The sequence below is a fragment of the Gymnoscopelus braueri genome (genome assembly GCF_963280865.1).
Source record: "Gymnoscopelus braueri genome assembly, chromosome: 18".
NCBI lineage: Eukaryota > Metazoa > Chordata > Actinopteri > Myctophiformes > Myctophidae > Gymnoscopelus > Gymnoscopelus braueri.
In genome coordinates this window covers 16,812,563-16,840,378 of record NC_137618.1, presented here as the reverse complement: position 1 = coordinate 16,840,378, position 27,816 = coordinate 16,812,563, and the positions used below count along the sequence as shown (strand labels likewise).

The following is a 27,816-nucleotide window of genomic DNA, read 5'->3' as shown; positions in this document are numbered from 1 at the left end:
AGCTGGGGGGTAAACGATGAATCTGCATGCGTTTGTGAACTCCTCTCGGTTGGGGACCATATTTAACAGAGTAGGGCCACCTCTGCCGAATGAGTAAACACTGAAATCCATGGGTTGTCTGAGAAATGAAATGCACCCATTACAATACTAATGTTCCTAGATGGCTACTGTCCATGTTATGGTAATACAGCATTGTGTGGTGTGTCAAAGGGAGGCACAATTAAAAGTAGCCTTTTTTTGTGACCATCTTTGGACTATTTTAAAATACCACACTGAAAAGATTATAATTATAGTCATTATTTAGGATTTAATTGGGAAATGAAAGCACCCAGGTGTTGCAGAGTGAAGGGCTCTGTCTGGGTACGTTTGTCAGTGCCTGCCAATTAGATTTCGATGTTCTGTCCTAAGGTGATTTCAGTGTAATGCACTAGATGTCGTACTTTGATTTGAATATGTTGTTTCTTCTTATTCTTCCCCCCCAGATGTCACTTTATCACTTATTTATCTTAAAATGGTGGTCAAACAGACGTGTGCAATTATGAAATCTTTGGGAACTAAACATCCAACTGACATTTTCAAGTGACAGCTAACTTCTAACGTCTGTATAATTGCCTGGCTCTTTTTTTTTCTAAATCATTTTGGAGTTGTATAGCAAGTTGCTGCCAACAGGAGGCAATATTGCACCAATATACAAACTTCCAGTCCTTCATCCGTCTCTGTTGTTTTAACATTCCCTGTCCTTCTCTTTTCCTGCCTTTCCCCTGCAGCGTCAGAGATGGTTTGTACCTTTACTCTGCCTTTCATTTGACCCAAAACCACCCCCTCTCTCTCTCTGTTTTTGCTGTGATAGTGGTGTCTTTGGTCTTGTGTATTTTTTTACGCTGCTGCATGCTGTTGTTTTGGACAAAGACCAGACTCTGGTGTTTGGTCACCAGCGCCAACTAAAGACGGCACTTCATACCTCTCCAAATTGCTTTTCTCTCTAAATTGCTTTTCTCCCTTGCTCAGCAGTATAAGTTCTCATTATTAATATTTGGTGTTTAACCCATTAGACTTGGAACGCATCTGTGTCATTTTTAGATTTGACCTAAAAAGCATTATTTTTCACTTTGAGCTATTCAAAAATAGCAGATATACAAGCTCACAAGCTTTTTTAGAAAAATCGTGAAAATGTGTGCAAATCTTTCAATATATATTGTTTTAAAGCAAACATTTTTAACTCAAATCTTTGCTTCTGGGGGTCCCTGGAACAACATATTTTGAGATGGGGGTCCGCGGCCAAATACATATCATTTTGGGGGTCCTTGACATGAAAAAAGAACCACTGATTATAGCAACAAAAGTTTTTTTCAAAAAAACTGTTAGGATTTAGAAGACATTCGTAGAATCCCCAGAAGCAAAAATTTGAGTTAAAAATGTTCGCTTTAGAAAGAATATATATTCAAAGATTTACACAAATTTTCACGATACAAAAAAATAATGCAGATCTACAAGCTCATAGCGCGGCACTCGGTGCCGCGCTATGAGCTTGTAGATCTGCTATTTTTGAATAGCCCAAATAAATCTAAAAATGCGTTCCCGGTCTGAATGGGTTATTGGGCATCAGGAGCTAATTGGGAGAGTGATGAGAAAAAAAATATCATACATAGAAATAGGCACCCATTTCCCTTTCACATTATTTTCAGTGCATTTTGCTTCTGCATGTAGTTTTTCCTTATACCACTGTATTTCTATAAAAGAGTTATGAGAGCTACTGAGAGTATGAATCTATATCAGTATCTCCATTAATACACATAGACTTGTGGGTTGTGTCGAAGTGTATGTCATGGTTAAAAACGTTATTTTAACCTATCTGTACGGTAGAGTATGTTATAATACATGCCTTGTGGTTTATGTTGATGTGAACATTATAGTTAAATCTGCCATCTGGAATTTATCTTAATGACTAAAACATTGTTTTAACCAATCGGTATGGTACAGTTTGGGATGGGGGGGATGGCTGATTTCAGCCGTCACACCTGGCCTGAGTCAAATTAATTGGACTCTGAGCTGAGTTTGACTGCACCTGTTGCGCATCGACACACACACAGGATAAACCAGCCACCCCCACACATTGAGAGAGACGGAGCCTCTGTCGTGACATGTCATTTTCTCTTATTTGTGATTTTGTATTTATTTATTTAATTTGCACACATTGGTTGATTGTCTACAAATAGGGGTCACTTCTAGATGTAGCAACAGACGCTGACAAAGGTTTTGAGATGGAGCACACTTCTCTTAGACTGCTAATCATATAAATCAGCCATTCCCCACAATCTACCTAGTGTGTTATTACAACGATAATAGGCCAACAAGCACATCTGCAGTGGTTGGTGGTGGTGTCCCTACTATTCCATTGAGATGTGCAACCCTGGTGTCAGATAGGACGCCTACTGGTTGACATAGTACTACCTGAAGCTCATAAGCGCAATAGCTAGCCTCTCACGTAGGAGACCCGGGTATGAATACTGGGTAGGACATAAAAGTGATGGAATACAGCTTTAGCGCATTGCACAGCATGGGAGAGAACCAGTATTCTTTTTATCTGTTCCGTTTTAGCATCTCCCATGACATGACATGACTAGTTATAAAACTAAGTACATGTACTCAAGTACTGTACTTAAGTACAATGTTTTACTTTCTTCAGTAAGTTACTTACTTGAGTACTTTTCTTCTACCCCACTACATCTCAGAGGAAAATATTGCACTTTTATTCAACTACAATTATACTAGTTACTTTGTAGATTTTGATTATTATTACAAAACACACTAACCACTTCAGCCATATATATTTTGGCCATTTGAAAGTAGCAGATCTACAAGCTCACAATGCGTCGCATCGCGACGCATTGTGTAGATTGGCTTTTTTCAAAAGATTGTTTATACATTTTGAGACATTCTGCACAATGAGAACTTTTACTTTTGGTACTTTAAGTATATTTTGATGCCAATGCTTTTGTACTTTTACTCATACCGAACTTTTACTTGTAACAGAGTATTTCTACATTGTTGTGGTATTGATACTTTTACCTAAGTAACAAATGTGAGTACTTCTTCCACCACTGAGAGCAGGTTGGTCTGTGGGGTCACTAATTAACTCGGAGCTGTTCTCCTTGCCTTTCAGGAGGGGTTCAAAATGGGACTAACCTTAGAGGGCACTGTCTTTTCTCTTGACCCCCTAGACAGCCGCTGCTGATGCCAAGAGGACCATCTTTGTTCTGTGACGTAACTTTTAACTCATTTGTATTTGAAGAAAATGAAAAAGAGAAAAAAAAAAAGTGCCAAAATCCGGTCCACAGTCGAGTCAAGATGTCGCACAATAAAATCCTTAAAGTTAATTTAACTCTGAAGAGTGCACAAATGGAACACCGAAGAGTGAACGGAATAGTCAAAATAACATCAAGGATTTTACTTGTGCGATTCTCATCTTGGGGTTTATATGTATTTGTTTAGATTTGTTTTTTTCGATAATCCAAGGTAAATTCAGATCTGATATAGAAAGAAACTATTTTTGTAAAGGAAAAAAAGAAATACATGGAAGGAGTAGTTTTGAGACCCTTTGCTTGCACAGGCAATGAAGGATGTATATAGTACAATATGTCCAATGGTACACTCTGTGGGAGAATTTTAATTTGGTACAACTTCTGTGTGATATGCACCGTTTTAGTAGCCTGGTAAACCCCCCTCCCTCCAGAAATCTCATTTGCATTTGATTTCAGGAAGGAGTCTGGTCTACAGGCCTGTATGGGCAATTTGGGAGCTGGGCTGGATTAGTACAGTTGACTGACAACCCCTTCAGCCAATCAGCAGTTCGTTCCCCTTCAGCCACTCAGCAGCTCATTTTCCCCATCCCCAGCCAAGTATGACGCAAGGGGACTTTTGAAGGGGCTATGCCGAAAATAGGTTGCTTTATTCGGATACATACGTGTCACTGCCCGCCCTTGCCGGTTCTCTGAATTTTAATTTTTATGATTAATTGACCACATATATGAAGTTAAACAACTAAATTCTATCCAAACGATATCTTAAAAGTAAATTCCGTGCCTCAAAGTTTGAGAGCGTTTTAAGGTTTTAAAACCGAAACCAAAAATTGCGGAGAGACAAGATGGCAGCCCGTTCCTTTTTTGTCGGCTGCAGTAGGTTCCATTCGATTTCTCTCGAACTCGCCACCTGATTGGCCAACCTTCGCTGTCAATCACAGAACATTGAGCGAGGACGCTGATAGGACAGTTCATGTTATGAACTGTGGAGAAACGCCCAGACAGGCCTGTAGGCCAGACTCACTTCTGAAAACAAATGGAAATGAGTTTTCCGGAGGGAGGGGTTTACCAGGCTACCGTTTTAGTTCCACATTGGTAAAACATTCCTGTTTGTACGCCAGACACAACCTGTCAAAAAGTGAATGGAATCTGTCCTATTAACTTGTAATGCCAAACTTTGTGCTTGTTCATGATTTTGCATAACTTTCTTTTACTTAATGTTATTTTTATACACTATGTAGTTGATTGTAATTAACCCATGCTGATTGATTTTGACTTATTGACACATCTATCAATTTATCATTTGTCTTGCTGTATGTTTTAGCAGGTTGAATTGCCATTTCAGTATTTTACTTGTATCGTCATTATAATTACTTCTTGTGTTAGCATTATCTTTTCTTGCACCACAAAGCACTTTTTTGAAAATGTCTGTCCATATACAGTACTATTCTTGGTATTTTACTTTATATGCAATATGACTTTGCTGTTACAGTTATTAAAGAAAATGTTACTGCATAAATGAGTCGCCCATTCTACTGTACTTAACCTTATAAAATTGATTGGCCTCTCGAAATGGACATGCCCTGACACACATGGCCTGTGTAAAATTCACATGACATTAAAATAGGCCTAATTAATCGTTCCCACATGTTATGCATAGTTTCATGTGAAAGCTCTTCAGATCAGATCGTTGGCAGTAGAGGTGGCTAGGCTTGAGTCCAAGCCGGCAGCTGTACTTCTGGTAGTCGCACAGGTTTCAGCGTTGGTCATAATGATAACCGGTAATAGAACATTATTTATACATTCTAACAACACCTTTGATCAGATCAAATACTCATATAGTACCGCTTCCCCCATCACGTGTAGCCTCATCACGATGCGCTACCGGTGTGAGCCCCATCATCTCCACAGTGAAATCCTCAGGGTTAACTGAACTCTGAGAAACACATGACTAAATAAGAACAGGCAGAGAGAAGTATTTTCAATATTTATTTCAAAGGATGAAATTCATTCGCTTCCAGTATGGAATGTGCCGCTCCTCTCTGCCTCTGGGCTTGCTAGCAGGCAGTTTAAGCCTAGTAGAGAGAATATTTACATGTTTAAGATCTATAATAAATATAAGCATTCAATAAAGTCATTTTTATCTAAACAAAACAAAACAAAAAGCCCAAACTGTAACAATGTAACTATTTGAGAAAAGCACATTCAGGACAATTTTGAACTAATACAGACAGCCCACATGAAGTAACACAATTGGCAAACTACTGCACGTACACACATCCATATAGTATGCCTTAGGCAATATAATAGTCATTGAGCAGAAAAATAAGAACATCTGGTGAGCTAAAAAAGCAGGCAAAGACTTATAACTAAACCTGAATTAATTTGACGAGAGTGTTGGGGATAACCAAGCATTTTGTTTAATTTGTTGCATAGCAAGAAATACATGAAGCGAACAGCCACTCAAAGCCACCTTATTTTCAAAAGCTGTTATAAAGAAATCTCAGGAGATTATAAGTCCAGGATACTGAAAAGGGGGGGGGGACTGACATGACATGCATAAGAATATAACATTCTGTGCTAAGCTTACTTTTGTGAATCGAAGAAAACAAAAGAGAAATGATACAAAACACCACACACCGATCACACGACACTGATTTCTCCTCTCCATCAATGACAGAAAGATCTTTATTTGGCATTCCCAAACCCTGCCCTGTACCAAAAGCTGGGAGAAGTGAGGATCACACGGCTTTATAAAGAAACAGCACCTGTGAAAAAGATCGACATGTAATCGCATCGCATCCCAGTTTTTGGAGACGAGGTAGCTAACACTGAGGAAACGACAGTCTCAATGTTTCTTTAATGTTCCATGTGGTCGGTACAGAGTGGAAAGAACTGGATACAGGAATGAGTCTTTATCAAAGCTGTCTTTAGAAAAAGAGAAAACACCAGTGCCAATGAAGGCATCATCGGCTGTATTCAATAGCACCACAATTTTCAGTTTATATTCAAACACTTGGTATAAAAACAAAATAAACAAATCTATGAAAAAAAAAGGTTAGGAGATCATACTGATGGAATAAAATAATTTGACTAACATTCTGTGGAATTGCTCTTAGCCTACAAACAGCAGTTATAATTAAAAATGTAAAGCATTCATATTCATAAATCTAAAGTCTTTTTTACCTGTTTTGCAAAATGAAAGCTTGCATCAGTGGATCAGGTCTTTGGACCAAAGTGTGGCATATTTAGCTTCAACTCGCGGGAAACAAAAGAGACAAGGAATGATTCTGAATTTTTACCAATTCTTTTATGTAAATTTCTCCCAAACATTCATCTGACTTACAAACAAATCTTGGATGTCTTCAACTTTGTTTGAAAGGCACAATAAATATCTCGCCACAGGGCCACAATAGTCCTCAGTACTTGTATGTACAAAGTGGCTGATCGTGTCAGCTGTCAGTTCAATAGTCTCAGGATTCTCTTCGACTCATCCCTGCTGTTGGATTTACAAGAAGCACACGGGCCCAATATCGACACCAAACTCTTGATCTGGGCCACCAATGTCCACAGGGGCAATATCCACAATGGGAAGTCTTGCAGTTTTCTGTGTCCTGTACTCAAACACTGTCTTGCCCCAGTTGCCGTTCGGTTGCTAATTAAGAAGAGAAAAAAAAAGAACGAAATGTAAAAGTTATTGCATGATTGTTATGCAGAATCCAGTAATTAATTACTGTACAACCAACAATAGAATTATGATATTGATATACTAAATGATGTATGCCTTAAGACATACACAGAAGTCGCACAAAGAAAAAGATGGGTTGGAGAAGCTATCGATTTGCCTCGCTCAAAGACGGCATCAACTATTGTAATAGAACCTTTGGTTGATAGTGTGCTAGAGTGTGATCCACAGCAGCTTGGGCCAATGAGAAGTGGGCCTCTTTAGCAGCGTTTTGATATATTTAGGGGTAAAACGAATGTGTGTAAAAATGGAAGATTCGAGCAAAGTGGCGAAATGTCTCAACTCACCGTGCAACTGTCCTGCACCACCGTATATCTGAAGCGGTTGTTGCCCTCTGCTTTGAGGTCCAGGTCGTTGGAACCCTTGAGGATGACGGCCTTCTTAAGGTTGCCGGTCCTCTCGTCCTTGTAGCCCACTGAGTTCTTGCAGTGGTAGGTGAGGGTCTGGGACGCCTCTTTGGACAGCAGTCGGATGAATGTCATCTGGACGGCGACCGAGTTTGCTGGCTGATCTTTGTTGCCGTATGTGAACTAGAACCACAAAAAAAGAAAATGTATTCATTTCTGATGTTCCCGTACTGTAGATCATTTATATCTAATTTTCTTGAGAAACGGCGAGGACAGAATGTATGATAAGTACATATTCAATCATTTGATGTCACACACACACACACACACACACACACACACAGAACATAATCTCCCAGGTTCTCACATGTGTTCCGCTGTTGATGTCGGCTCCGAACCACACGGGTTTGTTCCTGGACGACGTCCACCACACTTTACGAGGTATGCTGGCCGGGTTGGCGTTAATGCAGGTCTCTCCGGTGTCCATGTTGCAGTGCACCATGATGGCATCCTCTGCGCTGCCTTGATTGGGATCCACCCAGAATTCACCTGGAAGAGCCACAATAGGGGAATGTCAGCGTTGAGGCAGCACATTCTAGTAGAGACTAGTACTATGGATCACGGTTGTTATAATTTTTCAAAAGTTTTTAGTTGAGTTTTTGTTTTCAAGTTCAGTTTAGTTTGAATTTGTTTTTAAAGCAGGTTTGCTAGCTTACTAGCTTAGTTTAGTTTAGTTTTTTTTAAGGCTTAGTGTGTGTACGTGCATATATGCGCGCGCATGTACTGTATGCGTGCGTGTAGCCATGTCTTGTGCATGTTTGACTGTCAGTCAGTCACAAGAGTATATTCTGCGGTAGCCTGTTGTTCAGTGCTGGTTATGCACATTCCACGTGTAATGTACTGCATCTAGTGTAGCCTCAGGAAAATGAAAATATGATGGTTATACACTCTTCTAGACATGTCGTATTGTCTGCAACCATAAATTCATTGGCAAACATCACTTTTTTTTTTGCTCTAGAAACCAATAGTTCTTAAAATGGAAGTCGTAATGTTCACTATGTTTTGGCCTAAAGTCAGAGAAAGCTGTTTCTACACTCTCAATATCAGCATACTTTAGAAGTGCTGATAAAAGTGCAGTTTATGCCCAGTACAACCACAGAACCATGCTGTTGGCCTCTGAACAGCTCCATCGGAGCAGCAGGGGGTGAACATAGGTGAACATTTTTTTTAAATATGGAAAATAGCTGATCAACAAGCGTTGCATTGCGCTGCGTTGTGAGCTTGTACATCTGCTATTTTTGCTATTCATCGTATAACAAAGTATATGGGGCTTAAGAGGTTAAGACGGGTGAGTGTTGCTAATTCGCTTCCTCGCAAAGATGTTTCCCATCGGGAGATCGAACTTTAGGCCACTGTTTCTCAATATCAGGTCTGGGGAACACCAGGGGTCCATATGGACCCTTGCAGGTCTGTAACTCTGACAGCGTACAAATGGAACCAAATGGACCTGTTAGAGTTAAATTATTTTGCAGTTTAGATCGGAGTCCCAGAGTTAAAAAATTAATTGCTATCAAATGAGGGTCCGTGACCTTACGCATATCAAACTGGCGGTCCTTGAAATGATAAAGATTGAAAATCACTGCTTTCCCACTTTTTCTCTCCGAGGCGATCGCAACTCACCGCTCTTCTTGCCGGGGTAGCACTGCTTCAGGTCCTCGCAGGTCCTGGCAGGGTGTTTCCTGCTGCCGTCCGGGCTCTTCATGCTCTCAATCTGACTGCTGAGGGCCTTCAGGGTGGCCTGGACGCCGGGGTCCAGCGGAGTGGTCGAGTTGTTGTTGTTGGGAAGAGCCTCGTCCTCGTTGAATTCGGGAGGCGGAGGGCCCGAGTCGTAATCGTGCATACCGCCGAATAAGTCGTCCATCGCAGCTGTGGGGGGTCCTGGAGATCCGGGAGGACCTATGGGGCCGGGCTCTCCTGGTGGGCCCTTTGTGAACGAGTAGGAAAGTAGTTTGTTATGTTGCCACAGTGATTCAACCTCTTCTGTTGTGTCGTTTAAACAAGGACATCTATCTTTTAAATGGCAAGGTTAGGCTTTTTTTCTTTAAGAATGTGTTAATGTATGGCAGTAGATATCCTGTCCTCCTCACAGTAAATATGGCAGAACAATTCACAGACACACATATATTTTTCCAACCACAGTAAATCTCACACGCTTAGCAGTCTGTATTTCTGTTATTTGTACAAACCCAATGGCAGTTGCAATCCAATATAATGTCTAAGTGCACAAAAATTGCTACTGCTGATCACAGGACATTCATTACCTCCGGGAACAAAATAATGACGGTATCAACTGAAACATCTTTGTTCTTGCACTTTGTGGCACTTTTTGTTTGCCTCAGCTCTATTGGATTGTGATTTATTTTTCCTGATGACAGTGCTGTTTCCTCTCCTCGTTTTGATGGTTCAGTACCTCTGGTCCGATGTCTCCACTGAGTCCGCGTGTACCAGGCGGTCCCATAGGTCCTGGCGATCCCAAATAGCCTTCCTTTCCTGGAGGTCCAATCGGCCCCGGGGGTCCCTATGCAACATCAGAGCAAAACCCGGGTTAGCCCTTTTTGACTCAAGTCAATCTTAAGTGAAATATCCCAAATAGGGATGGGATGATAATCGTTAGTACCGTTTATCGTGATAAAAAAAGAACGCTCACGATAATTGTATTGCAGAGTTTTAAACCTTTTCTCCCCAATTTAGTCGTTATGCCAATTGATTCCTCCCCACACACATTTGTGTCTCTCTACTGCCAGGTGCCGCCCCAGCCCGTACGATTACATGCAGTGATATCACCCTCCCTGACCAGCTTTCCCTTCCCCCGAACACGGGTCAAACAAAGCCGGATGCTGCACCACGGTGGATTCAAACCCACAACCTCCGCGGTGGTGGGCAGCTGGTTTACCACTGCGCCACCCGAGCGCAGATTTAAATTTATGATGAACTTGTCCTCCGTCATACACTAGGAACAATTTGCATGTCCAGTATCACTCAAATCCTCTTTACTTAGTACAACGGACCTGTAAAGAGTGTACTTGGTACACTCTTTGCACTCTACACTAAATCTCTTGGTGTAAGAAAAGTGGCATTTTAAGCATATTTACATTAATATCGTTAATCGCAATTATTTTGGCACAATAATTGTGACATGTGTTTTTCATATTGTCCTATCCCTAATGCCAAATTAGATCAACTCAACAAGTTTGTAATTACGTATTATTCATCAGATGAATTAAATCACGATACACTGGCAAAATACCAGATCAGTGGCCTAGAGTGTCCTCCCTCGGATTGTGAGGTCAGGGTTCAATCCCCGGCCGAGTCATACCAAAGACTATATATAATTGGAGCCCAGTGCCTCACTGCTTGGCACTCAGCATCAGCGGTTGGATTGGAGGTAAGCCCCTGTGACACAGTGACATACTAGCATCATGTCCAGGCTGGGGATGTACTTGTACTGTATATCTAGCTGCCTCACCCTCATGGCTCGGGTTCCCAAGACTACTTACTTACTTACTTACTTACTGGCAAAATGGTTTCAGGATAAAGGATATTATTACACCGCTTTACTGAATACTTCCTCTCTATTGGTCATTCAAGGCATTTGGTGGTTTGTTATTTCAAACAAAATGACATTGTTAATGTGAATATTTGTACTTACCCTTTGGCCACTTGGTCCAATGATACCTGATGTTCCTTGCTCACCTGCTGTGCCCTAAAGGTGAGATAAGATCTTATTTGAATAGAATTGGACATCTATTGTATGTTGAGCTTCAGACTTGTATCCTCCTAAACACCTAAAGCACCTTTGAATATCGTTTACAAACTCATTAGCTCTATACATTCTTACTAGCTTAATGTCTTTATAGGTCTCTCTACACTTACGAGCTTCAAAACTACATTTTTAATCAAAACATCCATCTGTATTAAATATAGATCATTCTGTATGGTTCCATTTTGAACCCCGTAACTCCTGAAAATGATGCTTTTTACCTCACGAGGCAAATGGATTACCCTTTAAGCATTCTACTGTATGTAGATGCTGTTAAATGGTGTTAGATGGTCTTAGATGTGTCAGATGGTGTCTGATGGTGTTAGGTGGTGTTTGTAAGATGCTGTTAAATGGGCTTTGGTGGTGATAGGTGTTACAGTAGGTGGTGTCATGTTAGGTTAGATGGTGTTAGATGGTTTCTTGTTTCACTTACAGGGGGTCCGGGAAGACCCTGCAGCCCAGTGAAGCCACGGTGGCCCTTCTGACCTCTCTCTCCATGGTCTCCCAGGTCACCTTTATCTCCTCTTGGTCCTTGTGGTCCCTTGGTTTTTAAAAAGACACAAGTGCACAACACTTCACACATAAACGTCATGATGAGGGAGAAGTGTTCATTGTGTGGCTGGCTGTGCTTCTGTGAAGGAATACTTCACGTTGTGGTACTAGCGACTCACCAAGAATCCTCTCTTTCCGGCTGAGCCCGGTGGTCCGTTTGGTCCTCTTGAGCCCTGTATGGATGGATATATCATGAGATGTCAGGAAGTTTAACGTATCCGCAGCGGTGGAAAGTAACTAAGTACATTTACTCAAGCACTGTACTTAAGTACAATTTTGAGTTATTTTTACTTTACTGGAGTATTTCCAACTCTTACTTCCACTCCACTAAATCTCAGAGGCAAATATTGTACTTTTACTCCACTACAATTATTTGAAAACTTTAGTTACTAGTTACTTTGTAGATTTGAATTATTATTACAGAACAATACATTAACTACTTCAGCCCTACTTAAACTTTGGCTATTCTACAAGCTCACAACGCATCGCATCTATTTTCAAAAGATTATATACATGATACCTTCTGTAACGGGACATTCTGCATAATGAGTATTTTTACTTTTGTTACTTTAAGTACATTTTGATGCCAATACTTTTGTACTTTTACTCAAGTAAATTTGTAATTCCGGACTTTTACTTGTAACAGAGTATTTCTACATTGCAGTATTGATACTTTTACTTAAGTACAACATTTTAGTACTTTTTCCACCACTGTTTAACGTATCCATGTGATTGTGGTGATGTGAAAAAAAAAGTGATAGATGGCCATGTCCTGATTTATACATGGCTCAGTTGGCTGCATAACACGATGCGCAACCAAGGATAAATCGGGCGTAAATAATTCCAACCTACAGCGTCTCCTCTCCTTCCCGCACCGCCTTGAGCACCGACGGGTCCTGGAGAACCGGGAAGTCCCGAGAGACCGGTCATACCCTCTGGACCCGAGTCTCCACGATCTCCCTGGGGGAGCGGGAAACCACACGAGCGTTACAATAGGCAATGTGCACCACAATACAATACATGAGTCAAACCAAATTTAACTGTGCTGCATCACATATGGCGTCCCTTACCCTCTGTCCCATAAGGCCGTCCTTTCCTGGGGGGCCGTCAGAACCAGCAGGCCCCTGAACAAAAGCAAAACAGTGATTTGCAACGCAGACATGGGAGATTTCTCAATAGACTAAATAACCAAAAAACAACTGAAACCACAGAAATCACTGAAAGAAAATGTCAGGAAAAACATACATCGGGGCCAGGATCTCCACGAGGTCCGTTGGCGCCAGCCACGCCGAGTGGGCCAGAGGGGCCTTTCTCTCCAGATGGTCCCGCGGTTCCCTGCTTTCCTGGTGCTCCCTGAAAAACAAGATGCAGATATATCTCACAATGGAGCACTGCGACTGTGTTGTAATATGTAATCCAAATCCCATTCCCCTACCTGTCAAAAGACTCATCGCAATTATCCACACACATTTTTCCAATCTGTTCAGTCAGACTGCGTTGACTGCAACTACAAAATCAGCCAAACCAAATAAACGAAAGTTGTCGTTTCTTCGTTGCTGTTTTGCCAATTGCTACACACATTGTCTACAAAGCAGCCCGAGCCACAGTAAGAACTCGGGCTGACATGGTTCGTGCTTCACAATAAAAATGGCCAGCTTGCGATGAAGAAATAAAATAACATCCAATAGAATACCGTAGTGTAGCTCATACATGGGCAACTGGCGGCACGGGGGCCACATGTGGCCCCCACCTTCACTTAATGCGGCCCGCAGGTTAATATCGGATTACTGATACATTATTGATTTCAGCTGTTACAATTCCAAACATGCAAACCATGACCCACTTTAATTACTTCAGTCTATATTAGTAGCTTAAAGGTAGGGTAAGTGATATTTTTTGGTTAAAACAAAAAGTATTTTGTTAAAAGGTTAAAATGCTATATTCTGATAGTAATCATTGCTATAGAGTGTTTTTTCAGTAACAGATGTCTCCCTGTCTCTCCAGCTCTTTAATAAACAGAAAATACATTTTTCGGTAGGTGTCAAAATCTCAGCCAATCAGGAGAAAGTACCCATTTTTAAGCTTAATTTGTATAGTGTTCCAGTTCCAATTTTGCCTGCTCATTTCTTAGTGTCATCACTTCCAATTTCACTTGTTTAATCTGTATCCTGATTGAGTTCTCTGTCCTGGTTGGATAAAATTGGAAATGAAACTGAAACTGAAACGAAAATGCATTTTCTGTTTAATAAAGAGGTGGAGAGACAAGGAGACTCCTAATACTGAACAAACACTCTATAGCAATGAGTACTATCAGAATATAGAGCTATTTAACAATTATTTTAACCAACGCAAATCACTTACCCTACCTTTAATGACTAGTATTCAAATTCTATTGTCTTTTTTATGTCCAATTTATTTGTTTTTTGAGTTCATAAAGTTAACATGGGTATAACTATAAATGCATTTGAAAAAAATAATAATAATACTTTTCAGGGTTCCGAATCAAAAATACCCCCAAAAAATCTTGATTCCAATTCAAAAATAGCAAAAATAGCAGATCTACAACCTCTACTGCGACGCGTTTTCAGCTTGTAGATCGGCTATTGTTGGCTATTGTGTGGAAAATATAGTGGCCCTCTCCATCATCAAAGTTTCCCACCGCTGCTGTAGCTCACTGAAGACAATACAAGACATACCGCTGGGCCAGGCAGGCCTGGCATCCCTCGCTCGCCTCTTCCACCAGGAAGACCCACAATGCCCCTCTGTCCTGTAGTTCCGGCTGGACCTGGAGGACCGTCAGGTCCCTGGCGGGGAAAAACAGATACCAAAAAAAGACCATTAACCCCTTAAACACTATTCATGGGGAGAACATTAGGCGGAAATAGTTGATTTACAAGCTCACAACGTGTGAGCTTGTCAGTAGATCTACTATTTTCACCCAAGACCAACGCAATCAGAGCTGTACAATCCAATTCAAAATGAGCCTTGGTCTATTTGGTTATAGAGGTTGAAAATGCCTTATATTATATGCCATTTGCCCTTCACTTTATGATACCATGACCAACAGTGGTGGAAAGTAACTAAGTACATTTACTCAAGTACTGTACTTGAACTGTACAATTTTGAGGTATTTGTACTTTACTTGAGAGTTTACAATTTCCAATATTTTTACTTCTACTCCACTACATCTCGGATCTAAATATTGCACTTTTACTACATTGACCACTTCTGCCCTACATTGCAGTATTGATACTTTTACTTAAGTAAAACATTTGAGTACTTCTTCCACCACTGATGACCAAACACTTCCCATCACAACCACACATTCTGGACTGTTTGAATCAAACGCCGGCAGGCCTGGCAATCCTATACTCCTAACATGAGTTGCAATGGACGGTGAGAATGTTTTTTTTTTACCGTAGGGCCGTCTTCTCCAGAGTCTCCTTTGTCACCTGGATTTCCTACTGGTCCTGCGGGGCCTCTCTCTCCGATTCTTCCATTGGATCCGTGGTCTCCGCGGAGGCCAACGGGCCCTTCTTTCCCAGGGGGACCCAGAGCTCCAGGCTGTCCGACGGGACCCTGTGCAAGGAACGGTTGTTGTTGTTTTTAGGCCAAGAGAGTTTATATGCAGCAGTATAGGTGAACCTACGGTATAGTACAGTATAGCTTTTTAATGTCAATTAAGGACAGCAAAATTGCCATATTGCAGCTGGGCCTTTTAACCCATTAAGACCTGAGGCCGCTTCTAAACATTTTCTAAATCCTAACAGTTTTTCGGACAAAAAATGTAAAAAAAATATTTTCACGATTTTTCAAAAATAGCAGATCTACAAGCTCGTAGCGCGGCACTCGGTGCCGCGCTATGAGCTTGTATATCTGCTATTTTTGAATAGCCAAAGAAATCTAAAGTGACACAGATGCGTTCCAGGTATTAATGGGTTAAGTTGATTAATTAAATAATTTAGCGTTGAGATTTGAGAGTGAACATCTGTGTCTCTCTACGGCGTAGAGTCTACGCATTTAAAGCCCATTGGTCATAAGGAAAATGAGTCGTATGATCTCATATCACCCTGAAATGTAAGTGAAACTACAGTATAGTAGCTTTTTAATGTCAATTAAGGACAGCCAAATGGCCATATTGCAGCTGGGCCTTTTTAAGTTGATTAATTAAATCATATAGCGTTGAGATTTGAGAGTGAACATCTGTGTCTCTCTGTAGTCTACGCACTTAAAGCCCATTGGTCATAAGGAAAATGAGTCATATCACCCTGAAAAGTCGTATTTTTTTCGCGAGACAGTACTTACAGTTGAGCCTGGCGGGCCAACCCTTCCTGCTGAGCCAGGGAAACCAGTAGGACCCTAGGAACAGGAGAATGACACCAAAGACACCAAGGTTAGGATTCTACAGTGCTTATTGCTTATATACTGCTTTCATTCTAGAAAAATATGTCCATATTTGACAACGTCAAACTCATACGGAATGACTGCTGGCCACGAAGACAAAGACAATGATAGTTAGGTTGAGCCATTTGGTAACAATTGTTTGTTACACAAAAAAAAAGAAATTGAGAGGGTCAATGATGATTCAGGGTGAAAAGGAGGGAAAATGTCTTACCGGAGCACCTTGCGTTCCTCTTCCCCCTTTCAATCCAGCAACACCAGTTGGCCCCTAGAACAGCAATACCTTATTAGAAAGAGGCCATCAGTAGCACATATGCAGGTAACATTCGTATTGTATTAGGGCCAAATAGACAGATGATGAAATAAGGCCAATGCCTTATTTCCTTTCCTTCCCTAGCATGTTACCATAAAATGCATATTCACAGTTACTTTTGCTTGTAATCTACGTATTCCAGGACTTGTCCCATGTAGCCTACTGTACTGTTAGTGCACAGTATGTCTCCAACTCACGGGAGGTCCGTGGGCACCAGCCAATCCCTGAGGTCCTGGAGACCCAGCGTCTCCCTTCTGACCTGGCTCTCCAGGCTCTCCTTTGACTCCAGGTTGACCATCAGGGCCCTGAAAAGGTTATGTAGATTTAGAATGGTAGCTCTCTCAATGACATGCTATCACTATAATCATCATCTTGCGACTTGCAAACGCGCTCTCTCTCTCTGCAACAATTTCATTAATTGATATCGGTTAATGTTTTACAAAAATAATCAGCAATTACTTACAGGTGGTCCAGCAAATCCAACAGCACCGATGGGACCAGGGTCACCACGAGATCCCTAAAAAAAAAAGAGTACTGTGTGAGGCATAAAGTGAAAGCAAAAAAACGAAAAAGCGTGTCTCGTATGAAGGTTTTAATGCTACAGTTAAAGACACTGACTAAACTTTTTTCCATTATGGACTACTTACAGTCGTTCCTCTGGATCCTGGAGGACCATGTGGTCCTTTGGGTCCAGGTTCTCCCTGTGAAGAGATCACAATTTTGAATAATAATCACATTGTCTTTCATACTGCGTAGGCATTGTGCTTGCTCATGAATCATCTTTGTATGTACTGCTAAAACAAATACAAGAATTGGCCTCAACGTACTGCCAGTTGCAATTTGAAGCTGTGGGATACAGTCCCATGTGAAGTGAACTAGTCCCAACAAATAACTGCCAAACACTCTGGTTTTACTTTAGCTGTACTTTAACAACAATGCTTGAAACCTGTTTCTAAACCAACTCCTGTCATAAACGCTATTACCAGAAAAATAGAGCATTACCTTTTCACCACTCGGCCCTGCAGATCCAACCGGGCCAACGGGACCCGGACCACCCTGTGATGTGAAAAGAACCTTGTTAGGGATACCCATGTTACCATGACACTTGTGTGTCCAGTCCACTGGATGTAGAACATGTACAGTAGCAAGGCATAGTGGGCATGCTGTGACGAGTTTTAAGGCACCTCTCCACTGGATAACACATCCATTAAAACAGTATAGTTAAGTACGTTTTTTCCCAATAGTTATGACATATGACAGGACCACAATGGAAACAAGCGCGTTATCCTTTTAACCCATTAAGATCTGAGGCCGATTCTACAAATGTCTTCCAAATCCTAACAGTTTTCTGGAACATTTATGTTGCTATAATATCAGTGGTTCTCAAACTTCTTCATGTCAAGGGCCCCCAAAGTGATATGTATTTGGCCTGCGGACCCCCATCTCAAAATATTTAGTTCCAGGGACCCCCAGAAGCAAAGATTTGAGTTACAAATGTTTACTTAAAAATGTATATTTTCAAAGATGTGCACAAATGTTCATGATTAGAAAAAAATCACACCCTGTGTGAAGTGGGCGGTGTCTTGCTAGCTAATCACAATACTGAATGGAGTCAACCAATCATGTACAAAAGATAAATACATTTATTGAAACACTCTTTATGATGGACGAAACCATAACTTTAAAAAAAACAATTTTTGGTTTTTTTTAAAGTTATGGTTTCTTATATAGGGCTATGCACATGTGTCATGTGACACTGGCCAATCACAGTCCTGAATAGATTGTGATTGGCCAATCACAGCGCAGGATAATTGTACAAATTTCCAAACCTCACTTATAGGGGCGGTTTCACCGCCCAAAAATAGTAGATCTACAAGCTCATAGCGCGGCACTCGGTGCCGCGCTATGAGCTTGTAGATCTGCTACCTTTGAATAGACAAAGTATACAATAAAAAGTGGTTAAAATCTAAAATGCACTGTTTACAAACTGTTAATAAGGTATTCAATCAATCAAATCGAAATGATTCAAATGTGTTGACGCTACATGACAATAGCTATGCTTACCCTTGAACCGTCATTTCCAGCTGTACCCTCTGAGCCTTTATCACCAAGCGCCCCCTACCAAGACAGAAAAACAGACATTAGAACATTACATTGTGATGCACATCTCTCCAGACATTGAAGCAGAACGTGTTTCTGGTACAGTAAGTCCAACATACGAGTTGGAACACACTCTGAAAAATGTCGGGGCTCATTTGCCAATGTCAGTTTCACAGTGTTGAACGACACAAAGGCAGTTGAGGGGGGAAAAAAGCTTGTTCAAAGGCGAAATAAGTAGCCTACATTGTGAAGCCGAGTCATGTTGGCATAGAACTATCTGCACACGATTTGTTTCTTGAGCTACTTGAGTAAAGACACCATTATACGAAATAACAGAAATATGATGAAGTGTGCGGCGTTACTTACTCTGTCCCCTTTTGGCCCAGGTGTGCCAGAGATGCCCCTCTCTCCTGGCATTCCCTGAAGACCTGGAGGTCCCAGGTCACCGAGTGCGCCAGTTGGACCAGGGCTACCCTATGGAGACAAACAAGCAATTCTATACAGTTATTTGACTAATTGAATTAGTGAGTAAGGGTTCTTCATATAGCTAGGGCTTGCTAGCTGCTTTTACGTAGTTACACGTCTCAGAGGGGCTAAACTAGTCTGGCTGAACTAGTTTGGTAGACAGTGGTGAATGTAGAATGTATGTTGGTTACCTGTTCACATAGGTATACTTAATTGTTTTCTTTTTCTTTACACTCTATTTACATGACCATTTACCCTGTGATTTGTTGACTAGGGTCCATGCCATTTACTCTGACATTGCACTTTGAAATATAGTATATACAGTATACAGTATGGTGCGCTTGTTCACCTGTGTTCTGTGTGTGTTAGCTACAACTTCAGAAAAATATAATAGCCATGCACCACGCCAATGACAAGCTCTGAGTCTGAAATAAACGTATCAACATTTAACAGGATAAAAGATTTTCCAGTAACAATACTTTATTCCCTCGGGGACCTAGAATTATTCTGGGTTAGCCCGCTAATAGCTCAGTAGTCTAGGGGTTAGTCCACCTGTTACTGTGCAGAAGATTGCTGGTTTGAATCTCACCAGACAGAGGAGATCCAGCGATTCAGCAGAAAAACAATAAAGTCTGCAACACTGGTATATTTCTCAGCTCCACTTGTTTATTGCTTTAACAAAAAGCAATAAACAAGTGGCGCTGATACATATACCAGTGTTGCAGACTTTATTGAATCTCACCAGAGACAAAATAAAACCCTATTTTATGCATTCCCAATCACAAGGAACACACACACCCACACCCACACATCCACACACACGTCCTCAATGGACCCTGGCTCACCCCACAAGGATTATCAATATTGTGGCCTAGGTGGAGAGAAGATTGTAATTACCCTTTGGATGCTGTTTTCCAATACGTCGCCGTTGGGCAGAAACCTCTTATCTCCATATTTCAACTTTTTATGTTTGTTTGTTTTTTCGCAGATTAATGCCCTACTTCATCGTACAATGGTGTCACGCAAAAGGAATGAAAATAGCCGATCTACAAGTTCATAACGCGTCACCAACTTGTAGATCTGCTATTTTCACTATTTTAAAATGTTTTTAAAATTGAATTTAAAACCATTATGGACATGCAGGGTTTCTACCGACAGCAACGAATAGCAATCTATTTCATGCTCACATTGATGTCCTGAGTTGTTGGTGGGGTCATGGAGATTATGACAAGTAATGAGAGTAATTCAGTTGCAGATGCCACTATCAGTCATCATGGCTCTCAGACTCTCTCTCTCTCTCTCTCTCTCTCTCTCTCTCTCTCTCTCTCTCTCTCTCTCTCTCTCTCTCTCTCTCTCTCTCTCTCTCTCTCTCTCTCTCTCTCTCTCTCTCTCTCTCTCTCTCTCTCTCTCTCTCACAGTTTTACTGAAAACGGCTCCTTTGTATAATTTTCTTTTTTTATATACTTTGTCTTTATTGAAGGTTTATACAAAGATATGATTACACATCCATTGTCTAATTTTCAAACACACATAGGAATGTATTCCAATGAACAATGCAAATGTAACCCGAGCGTTATCCTGTGAAACTAACTATGTGTACGTGGTTATCCTTTAGGATTGCTGGGTTATTCACTTTTCACAAAAAAACGATCTTGGGCATAATGACGTACCTTTGGCCCGTCTGGACCCGGTGCACCGGGGATTCCCTTGGCTCCTGGCAGACCAGTTGAACCAAGTTCTCCTCTCTCTCCGGGAATGCCGCGCTCTCCCTGTGGGTGAACCAATCCAGTATTCATTTAGTGTCACATTCTTTCGGTGAGTTTCAATTTCAACTGATTCAGCCATGATGAAGCGTGCATGCCATTTTATCTTCAGGCTTCATGCATTTTAGTTTACATACCCTTGGTCCAATCTGACCCACAGCACCGCCTTCTCCAGGAATACCCTATACACGAAGCAGACAACGGCACATTATTTCCTCATAGACAGTTGCTAGCAATGTGTAATTGTGATTATATCTGTCCTTATGTGTATGTACCCATACGTACAGTAATACATATTACATATGTGCTTATAAAACTGTGTAGTTTTTTTAATCGCACTCACCAGATCACCTGGTTTTCCTGACTCTCCAGGCGGCCCTTGGTTGCCAGGCAAACCCTAACAACACAAAAACACAGTCAGACACCAACATCTGAGCACTTACTATGTAAGACAGACAAAATGGTCTAATTATCCCCCGCTTCCCTGTAAAAATTTTGTAGCTATCCACGCCTTGATATGCTTTTTTTAAATTATATATATATTTATTTTTGTCTTGCCTGCATTTCCCATCAATCCAAGAGTCAAAATAACCCACCTGGAATCCATTGACGCCCGGTGGGCCTTGTTCTCCTCTTTCTCCTGCAACGCCCTTGAAACCGAGACATTTAAGTATCATTACTGATGTCTGTGGGAATGCCTAATGGAATTAATTTATTTTAATACAAAAAAACAGAGACTTACAGCTGGTCCAGGAGGGCCGGCGGGGCCAACTTCTCCATCTTTCCCAGGCGGGCCCTACAAACAGGAAACATAGTCAACCATACAGTACTGTAACTATATTGACTATATTCACAGGGCAGCCATTTTGCTCTTACTTCATACATGGGTGGGGCGAGTATGAATGAAGAACAATATGCCGCTGTGTCGGTATGGTCTATTCCTTCACATCAGAAGGATGTTTTTTGATTATGGAAAGATGCACAGTGTGGTATTTGAACTATTTAATAAAGGTACCACACAATTAAGTTTTGGATGAACAAAAATACTCACTCTTTGACCTGACACTCCTGCTGATCCCACTTCTCCTGTCTTTCCTGGGTCACCCTTATGGAATTAAAACAGACGTTTTTCAATTAGACATACAGTATAGTATAGATTGGGCTATCATTATCAATGTTAAATTGTGCAAGTCCTTACGTTAAAGCCTTTCGGGCCTGGAAGTCCCATAGTTCCTGCAGGACCCCTGTTTCCTTGGGAACCAGTGGGACCTGGACGGCCGTCTTCACCAGGACCCCCCTAGACAAGAAACCAACCACGCTCACATTATGATCATGGAGCAACTATCAGCAAAGTTATTCATTGCCAATGTGTAGTTTGTGATTAAGGAATAGGACATACCAATGGTCCTGGCTTGCCCTCTGCCCCTACGACTCCGGGGGTACCAGTCAGACCCTTTAGAGAAGAGAAAAAATGTATGAATGAATACCAGGCAATTAAGTGAAAAAGGTTATTATTGCATAGGGGACCTTGGGAAGCAAATCGTACCCTTGCACCTGGAAGTCCAGGTTCCCCAGTGCGTCCAGGATCACCTCCAGAACCCTTTGGCCCACCTGGTCCAGAGGTTCCACGATCTCCTTGAGCACCCTTCAGAGATCAAATGATACAGATTTAGAGGATTACGATACTATGCATCTCATCGCCAAATGAAACATGTTGTGGCAAAACAACAGAGTGCACAAATATGTCTTTCTGCCAACAGCTGCTCGTCCTTGGATGCTATCTCGTTCCAATCTTGTATTATCATTTCTAGAATCTGGTCCCACGATGTTATCATTATCATTATGATTCTTTCTTGAATAAAATCAGTATATCAGTCAGTCAAACAACAGGCTACAGCTACACTGTACCTTAGGTCCTGGCAGTCCATCAGCTCCAGGGAATCCTCGGTTACCAGGGGTTCCCTGAAAAAAAAGAAACTCATCAGTAACATTTCCATACCATCAGATTCGTACAAAAGCTTAAAAACCTGAAGAGCAAAAATAGCAGATCTTCAAGCTTGTAGATCGGCTATTTTTGCTATTGTCATACAACAACGTATAGGGCATAAGACGTTAAACAGCGGGTTGTACAAAAGAAAGTTTGATGGCATCTTAATTGCTACGGGAAAGTTGATATGATTGAATACAGTATGTTCTCATATTTTGTTGGCCGAAACAACACCACTAAACAGAACAAGTAAAACCACTTTGCCACCTTCCATAAATCATATATAACCAACCATATATTTTCTGCATAAATGGGCATGTATCCAATTTCCCATACTATAATGAGGAATTAGCTGAAAGTGATTTATTGTGTTCGCGATCTTTTCCAAAAAAAATGATTAATTTTCTAAATTGAGGTCATAATGAAAATGACCCGGTCCTGTGAGACTGATGGATATTGCACTTTGAGGCAGAACGCTGACTCACCCTCTCGCCAACGGGACCACCGGGTCCGATAGAGCCGGAGTCTCCCCTCTGTCCCCGCTTCCCCTCCTCTCCTTGAGGTCCGATCACTCCCTGGGAGCCCGGGCCACCCTATGACACAGAGACACGATGTGACAGACAGAAAGCAATTAGTGTCTTCTTCTAATCGTTGCTCTCCAAAGAACATGTTTGTGTAAAAAAAAGAGGGCTTGTTTCGTTCATTAACACTCACACATTAAAATGCCACATGTAAAACACTGCATTTTGATTGTATATTATAATCATTGTAACTTACAATTTCTCCTTTGGGTCCGGCTTCTCCTTTGAATCCTGCTACGCCGCCATCTCCCTAGAACACAAACATGACGGAGCATCAGCCCTGATAAACAACAGCTATGTAATGCTGCACTTCAATCCACTTCACTCGACCCATTATATGTAAACAACACATATTGTGACTTCATCAACAAATGGTATTTACTTTGAGTCCTTCCTGGTGACACGTATGAGACTAATGTATACATTTTTGGAGTTATCCTGTAAACGGGCACATGGCCTGATCTGTTTTGTTTGTTATAAGTACGATAAATGAATATTTGCATGTATATTCTATGTGGATAGACACTACTTTTAGTGTGAGGGTGGTGAGAGAGAGAGAATATCAGTAGGAGCGAACTTACAAGTTGTCCTTTAATACCAGGCACACCAGTGCTGCCCTGGGGGCCTGGAGGGCCCGATGGTCCAAGATGGCCTCCTGGTCCTCCTGGGCCCACATTGCCCTGCAAAGGAGAACCGTAACCTTAAAAAAAAACACATCTGCAGCCATATTATATTGTGGCTCTGTGTGAGCACACATCATTTATGATGGGTATATCATGGACAGGGAGTGATTTTTAACATACCACTGGGCCTTTTGAACCCGGTCCGCCATCTGTTCCCCCGGGTCCCTTTGAACGGAACACATTTCTAGTTAGATCCACAAAACCTGAGTATGGTGATGATGAGCCAGCCATTCAACATTTAGGCAATGTTAGCGCTAACGTTTGACAACTGAAAGCAAAAGTCTACACAGTATTATGATTAAACCAGCAAAGCTGGTGTTACTACTGAGTGAGTCTTTATGTAGTATATCTGAGGTGTGTAAGCATAGATAAAGTAAGAAACTAACTCGGATGCCAATTGATCCAGGTCTTCCCAGGTGACCCGTCTCTCCTCTCTGTCCCTGTTGGCCTTCAGGACCACGGACTCCTGTGGAGCCTGCTTGTCCCTGTGGGAGACAAAAAAGCCATCGTCACACCTCGTCATAAACAAAGGCTTTCCTGTTTGAAGCATGTCTAAAGTGCATCCACAGTTTTCTGGGTGTAACAATGTAACGGAGCTAGATCAACCACCATTGTACAGGAATATGACCTGGTGACATTAGTGCAGAAAAGCGGTCACTGGGTAATTTCTATATCAGATCAGAAAGATGGATAGATACAGTAGGTCAATAGATAGATAGGTCGATAGAAATAAGTCATGCACTTGCCTTCATTCCTGGTGTTCCTGGATAGCCAGGTGGTCCATTGATACCCAAGGGACCCTGTCAGATCACAGAAACAACGTTAAGATTGCATAATCTGATGAATGATGATTGAGCACATGTGGGACATCCTGTTAATTATGAGATACAGTTAACTATTTTCAACCCGGCATCCCAATTTAGGCATAGGTGGAATGATGAAACAAAAAAAAATCAAATATAGTTTATTTGTCGTATGATGAAGTTTATAGGGCTGAAGTGGTTAGCATGGCTTATAGAGTATTGATTGTAGTATTATTGATTGATTATAGTATTGATTGTTGTCATTACCGTCTGGTGACAAATAAGACATGCACATAAAGGATTGGCATGCATCACTTGAATGAACACTTACCATTGGACCTGATTTGCCAATGTTGCCAGGTGGGCCACGCATACCCTAAAAGACAAAACCAGTTCACTCTGACTGTCTGATCATGTAAGGCTGTTTTCACTTTAATATGTACAATCACACCAAAGACCTCAATATTATCACAGAATGAAAGGTTATATTCCAAAATGGCATTTAAAAAATTTAAAAAATACATTTGTAGTAAGTATAAATACAAATACAATACAAGTCACATTAATGCTCCAGATGTTTAGGCAAAAGGATTAAAACCTATTAAAGGTTATTTTCCTAAATTACATTTCTTACATTTACATCGGAATGGGTATGTGCAGAACTAATGATGGACATTTGTCTCATTTTGCAGTGAAACTCAACATGTTCATGTCAGTGTCATATCAAGTAATCATATGGCTCTTCAAGGTCATCACGGTTGTATCAAGTATCATAAAAAAACAGTAGGGCTTTGATCCTTACAGCATTACCGCCAGGTCCAGAGCGACCCCTCTCTCCTGGCATCCCAAGAGGACCCTAGAATGATCCCAAAAGTCAGAATTACCTTTACTGAAATCAAGCAGTAAATACAGTATTATGTTTACACCTGATTCATACTTAGTTTCACACTGGTGTTGCACACCGAAATTAGTCAATCTGCAAGCTCACAGAGACGTATACATAAATCAAATCTCTTACAGTATTCGTCAGCATTTAAGTGCAGCACAATACAACATATAACACTGCCAATTTCAGATTCAGAAAAAGCATGTGTCAATGGACATAATCAATACATACATGCTGTGCATAGTGACGATTTATTACAGCATGCAGCTTCCTTTATTTCATGATAAAGAGCATGAGTGGTGCAGGTTAGTGGCTTAACCACCAAATGTATTAATTTAAAGGCAGAAATAGTCAATATACAAGCTAACGACGCATTACGACGCTCTGTGAGCTTGTAGATTGGCTATTTTTGCCATGCGTCACCGTCATGCGATGAAGTATAAAATATCATCAGGATACTGGGGTTACGAAAGTAGCCTTAATTGGTTAAAAAGACTCACCATGGGGCCATTTCCTCCCATTGGACCAGTGGGGCCATTGGCACCCTATAAAATCACATAAACCACATTTATAAATACAGCAAATATACCACGATAATGACACTGCATAATGTGATTGTAAGGCAGTGAGCCAAGTGAGGATCAGTCGTGGAAAAAGTATTCACATTTTCACAAGTAAAAGTATCAATGCTACAATGTAGAAATACTCAGTTACAAGTAAAAGTCCAGAATAAAAAATGTACTAGTAAAAGTATTGGTATCAAAATGTACTTAAAGTATCAAAAGTATTAAGTACTCATTATGCAAAATGTTCCGTTCCACAGTAGTAGATCTACAAGCTCACAACGCATTGCGAGCTTGTAGATCGGCTATTTTCAAAAGGCCAAAAAGTATATAGGGTTGAAGTGGTTAATGCATGTTTTGTAATAATAATAAAAATCTACAAAGTAACTAGTAACTAAAGTTTTCAAATAATTGTAGTGGAGTAAAAGTACAATATTTGTCTCTGAGATGTAGTGGAGTAGAAGTAAAAGTACTGGAAATTGGAAACACTCCAGTAAAGTAAAAAAATCACACCCTGTGTGAAGTGGGCGGTGTCTTGCTAGCTAATCACAATACTGAATGGAGTCAACCAATCATGTACAAAAGATAAATACATTTATTGAAACACTCTTTATGATGGACGAAACCATAACTTGAAAAAAACCAAAGTTTGGTTTTTTTCAAGTTATGGTTGCTTATATAGGGCTATGCACATGTGTCATGTGACACTGGCCAATCACAGTCCTGAATAGACTGTGATTGGCCAATCACAGCGCAGGATAATTGTACACATTTCCTGGGCCCAGATCACAGCGCAGGAAAATGTACATTTCTCCAAATCTCACTTATAGGGGCGGTTTCACCGCCCAAAAATACCTCAATTGTACTCAAGTGCAGTACTTGAGTAAATGTACTTAGTTACTTTACACCACTGCACGTTTGTGATTCCTACTTACCTTTGATCCAAGTGTTCCCGTTTCTCCTTTTTGTCCACCACCACCGGTATGACCCTGAAAATCAGAAAGCCCATTCCATCTGGAATTTATTTGAGGTTCTGAAACTGTACACCATAAGAGGTTTTTTCCCCCTCGTCTGTTTCAATAAGCGCAAGAAAGCAAAAGTTAATCTAGAATAAATATTTAGTCTGGTAATACTTTATACTCACTCTATGACCTTTCAATCCTGGAGGTCCGGGTGTCCCTGGAAATCCTCTAACTCCCTGAAACATGCGTCATAGAAGATTAGTTAACCCACTTGAACCATAGATAGCGTCCCTATTTTGAGGGGCAAACATTCTGCGGAAAAAAGGGGATCTAATAGCTCACAATGCGTCGCAGCACAACGCATTGTGAGCTTGTAGATCGTCAATTTCCGCAAAGAGATTCTGTGTAGAGGGAAAAAAGGAGAGGGCCTAGTATAGATCCCTGGTGGACTCATGGGTAAACGGAAGTAAAAAGGGTTTAAATGGTTAATTACCGTATACTGTATGCATTGAAGCAAAATTGCTGCACACAACACGTGTGTTAGGA

General features: G+C 41.0%; 2 protein-coding genes across 3 annotated transcripts in view; one reads left to right on the top strand and one right to left on the bottom strand.

The window, feature by feature from the left end:
* Nucleotides 1–4,818, top strand: part of gulp1a (GULP PTB domain containing engulfment adaptor 1a) — a 62,650-nt gene extending 57,832 nt beyond the window's left edge. For both annotated transcript variants that reach the window (XM_080412575.1, XM_080412576.1), the window contains one exon: nucleotides 3,164–4,818. In XM_080412575.1, coding sequence (XP_080268701.1) covers nucleotides 3,164–3,235 — 72 coding nt within the window. In that variant the 3' untranslated portion in view covers nucleotides 3,236–4,818. The remainder of the gene's footprint in view (nucleotides 1–3,163) is intronic.
* Nucleotides 4,819–5,696: 878 nt separating this feature from the next.
* The window catches only part of LOC308105705 (uncharacterized protein), a 67,662-nt gene continuing 45,542 nt past the window's right edge, over nucleotides 5,697–27,816 (bottom strand). Inside the window, exons 13-54 of the mRNA XM_080456623.1 lie at nucleotides 27,453–27,506; nucleotides 27,244–27,297; nucleotides 26,246–26,290; nucleotides 25,662–25,715; nucleotides 25,191–25,235; nucleotides 24,803–24,856; nucleotides 24,443–24,541; nucleotides 24,177–24,221; nucleotides 23,955–24,053; nucleotides 23,570–23,623; nucleotides 23,278–23,385; nucleotides 22,714–22,767; nucleotides 22,352–22,450; nucleotides 22,205–22,258; nucleotides 22,004–22,102; nucleotides 21,857–21,910; nucleotides 21,548–21,601; nucleotides 21,402–21,455; nucleotides 21,149–21,202; nucleotides 20,943–20,987; nucleotides 20,713–20,811; nucleotides 18,944–19,051; nucleotides 18,542–18,595; nucleotides 17,480–17,533; nucleotides 17,125–17,178; nucleotides 16,941–16,994; nucleotides 16,675–16,782; nucleotides 16,379–16,432; nucleotides 16,069–16,122; nucleotides 15,181–15,342; nucleotides 14,460–14,567; nucleotides 13,009–13,116; nucleotides 12,834–12,887; nucleotides 12,616–12,723; nucleotides 11,883–11,936; nucleotides 11,645–11,752; nucleotides 11,101–11,154; nucleotides 9,862–9,969; nucleotides 9,072–9,375; nucleotides 7,759–7,940; nucleotides 7,332–7,574; nucleotides 5,697–6,954 (exon numbers count right to left, since the gene is read on the bottom strand). Coding sequence (XP_080312749.1) covers nucleotides 6,808–6,954; nucleotides 7,332–7,574; nucleotides 7,759–7,940; nucleotides 9,072–9,375; nucleotides 9,862–9,969; nucleotides 11,101–11,154; nucleotides 11,645–11,752; nucleotides 11,883–11,936; nucleotides 12,616–12,723; nucleotides 12,834–12,887; nucleotides 13,009–13,116; nucleotides 14,460–14,567; nucleotides 15,181–15,342; nucleotides 16,069–16,122; nucleotides 16,379–16,432; nucleotides 16,675–16,782; nucleotides 16,941–16,994; nucleotides 17,125–17,178; nucleotides 17,480–17,533; nucleotides 18,542–18,595; nucleotides 18,944–19,051; nucleotides 20,713–20,811; nucleotides 20,943–20,987; nucleotides 21,149–21,202; nucleotides 21,402–21,455; nucleotides 21,548–21,601; nucleotides 21,857–21,910; nucleotides 22,004–22,102; nucleotides 22,205–22,258; nucleotides 22,352–22,450; nucleotides 22,714–22,767; nucleotides 23,278–23,385; nucleotides 23,570–23,623; nucleotides 23,955–24,053; nucleotides 24,177–24,221; nucleotides 24,443–24,541; nucleotides 24,803–24,856; nucleotides 25,191–25,235; nucleotides 25,662–25,715; nucleotides 26,246–26,290; nucleotides 27,244–27,297; nucleotides 27,453–27,506 — 3,657 coding nt within the window. The 3' untranslated portion in view covers nucleotides 5,697–6,807. The remainder of the gene's footprint in view (nucleotides 6,955–7,331; nucleotides 7,575–7,758; nucleotides 7,941–9,071; nucleotides 9,376–9,861; nucleotides 9,970–11,100; nucleotides 11,155–11,644; nucleotides 11,753–11,882; nucleotides 11,937–12,615; nucleotides 12,724–12,833; nucleotides 12,888–13,008; nucleotides 13,117–14,459; nucleotides 14,568–15,180; nucleotides 15,343–16,068; nucleotides 16,123–16,378; nucleotides 16,433–16,674; nucleotides 16,783–16,940; nucleotides 16,995–17,124; nucleotides 17,179–17,479; nucleotides 17,534–18,541; nucleotides 18,596–18,943; nucleotides 19,052–20,712; nucleotides 20,812–20,942; nucleotides 20,988–21,148; nucleotides 21,203–21,401; nucleotides 21,456–21,547; nucleotides 21,602–21,856; nucleotides 21,911–22,003; nucleotides 22,103–22,204; nucleotides 22,259–22,351; nucleotides 22,451–22,713; nucleotides 22,768–23,277; nucleotides 23,386–23,569; nucleotides 23,624–23,954; nucleotides 24,054–24,176; nucleotides 24,222–24,442; nucleotides 24,542–24,802; nucleotides 24,857–25,190; nucleotides 25,236–25,661; nucleotides 25,716–26,245; nucleotides 26,291–27,243; nucleotides 27,298–27,452; nucleotides 27,507–27,816) is intronic.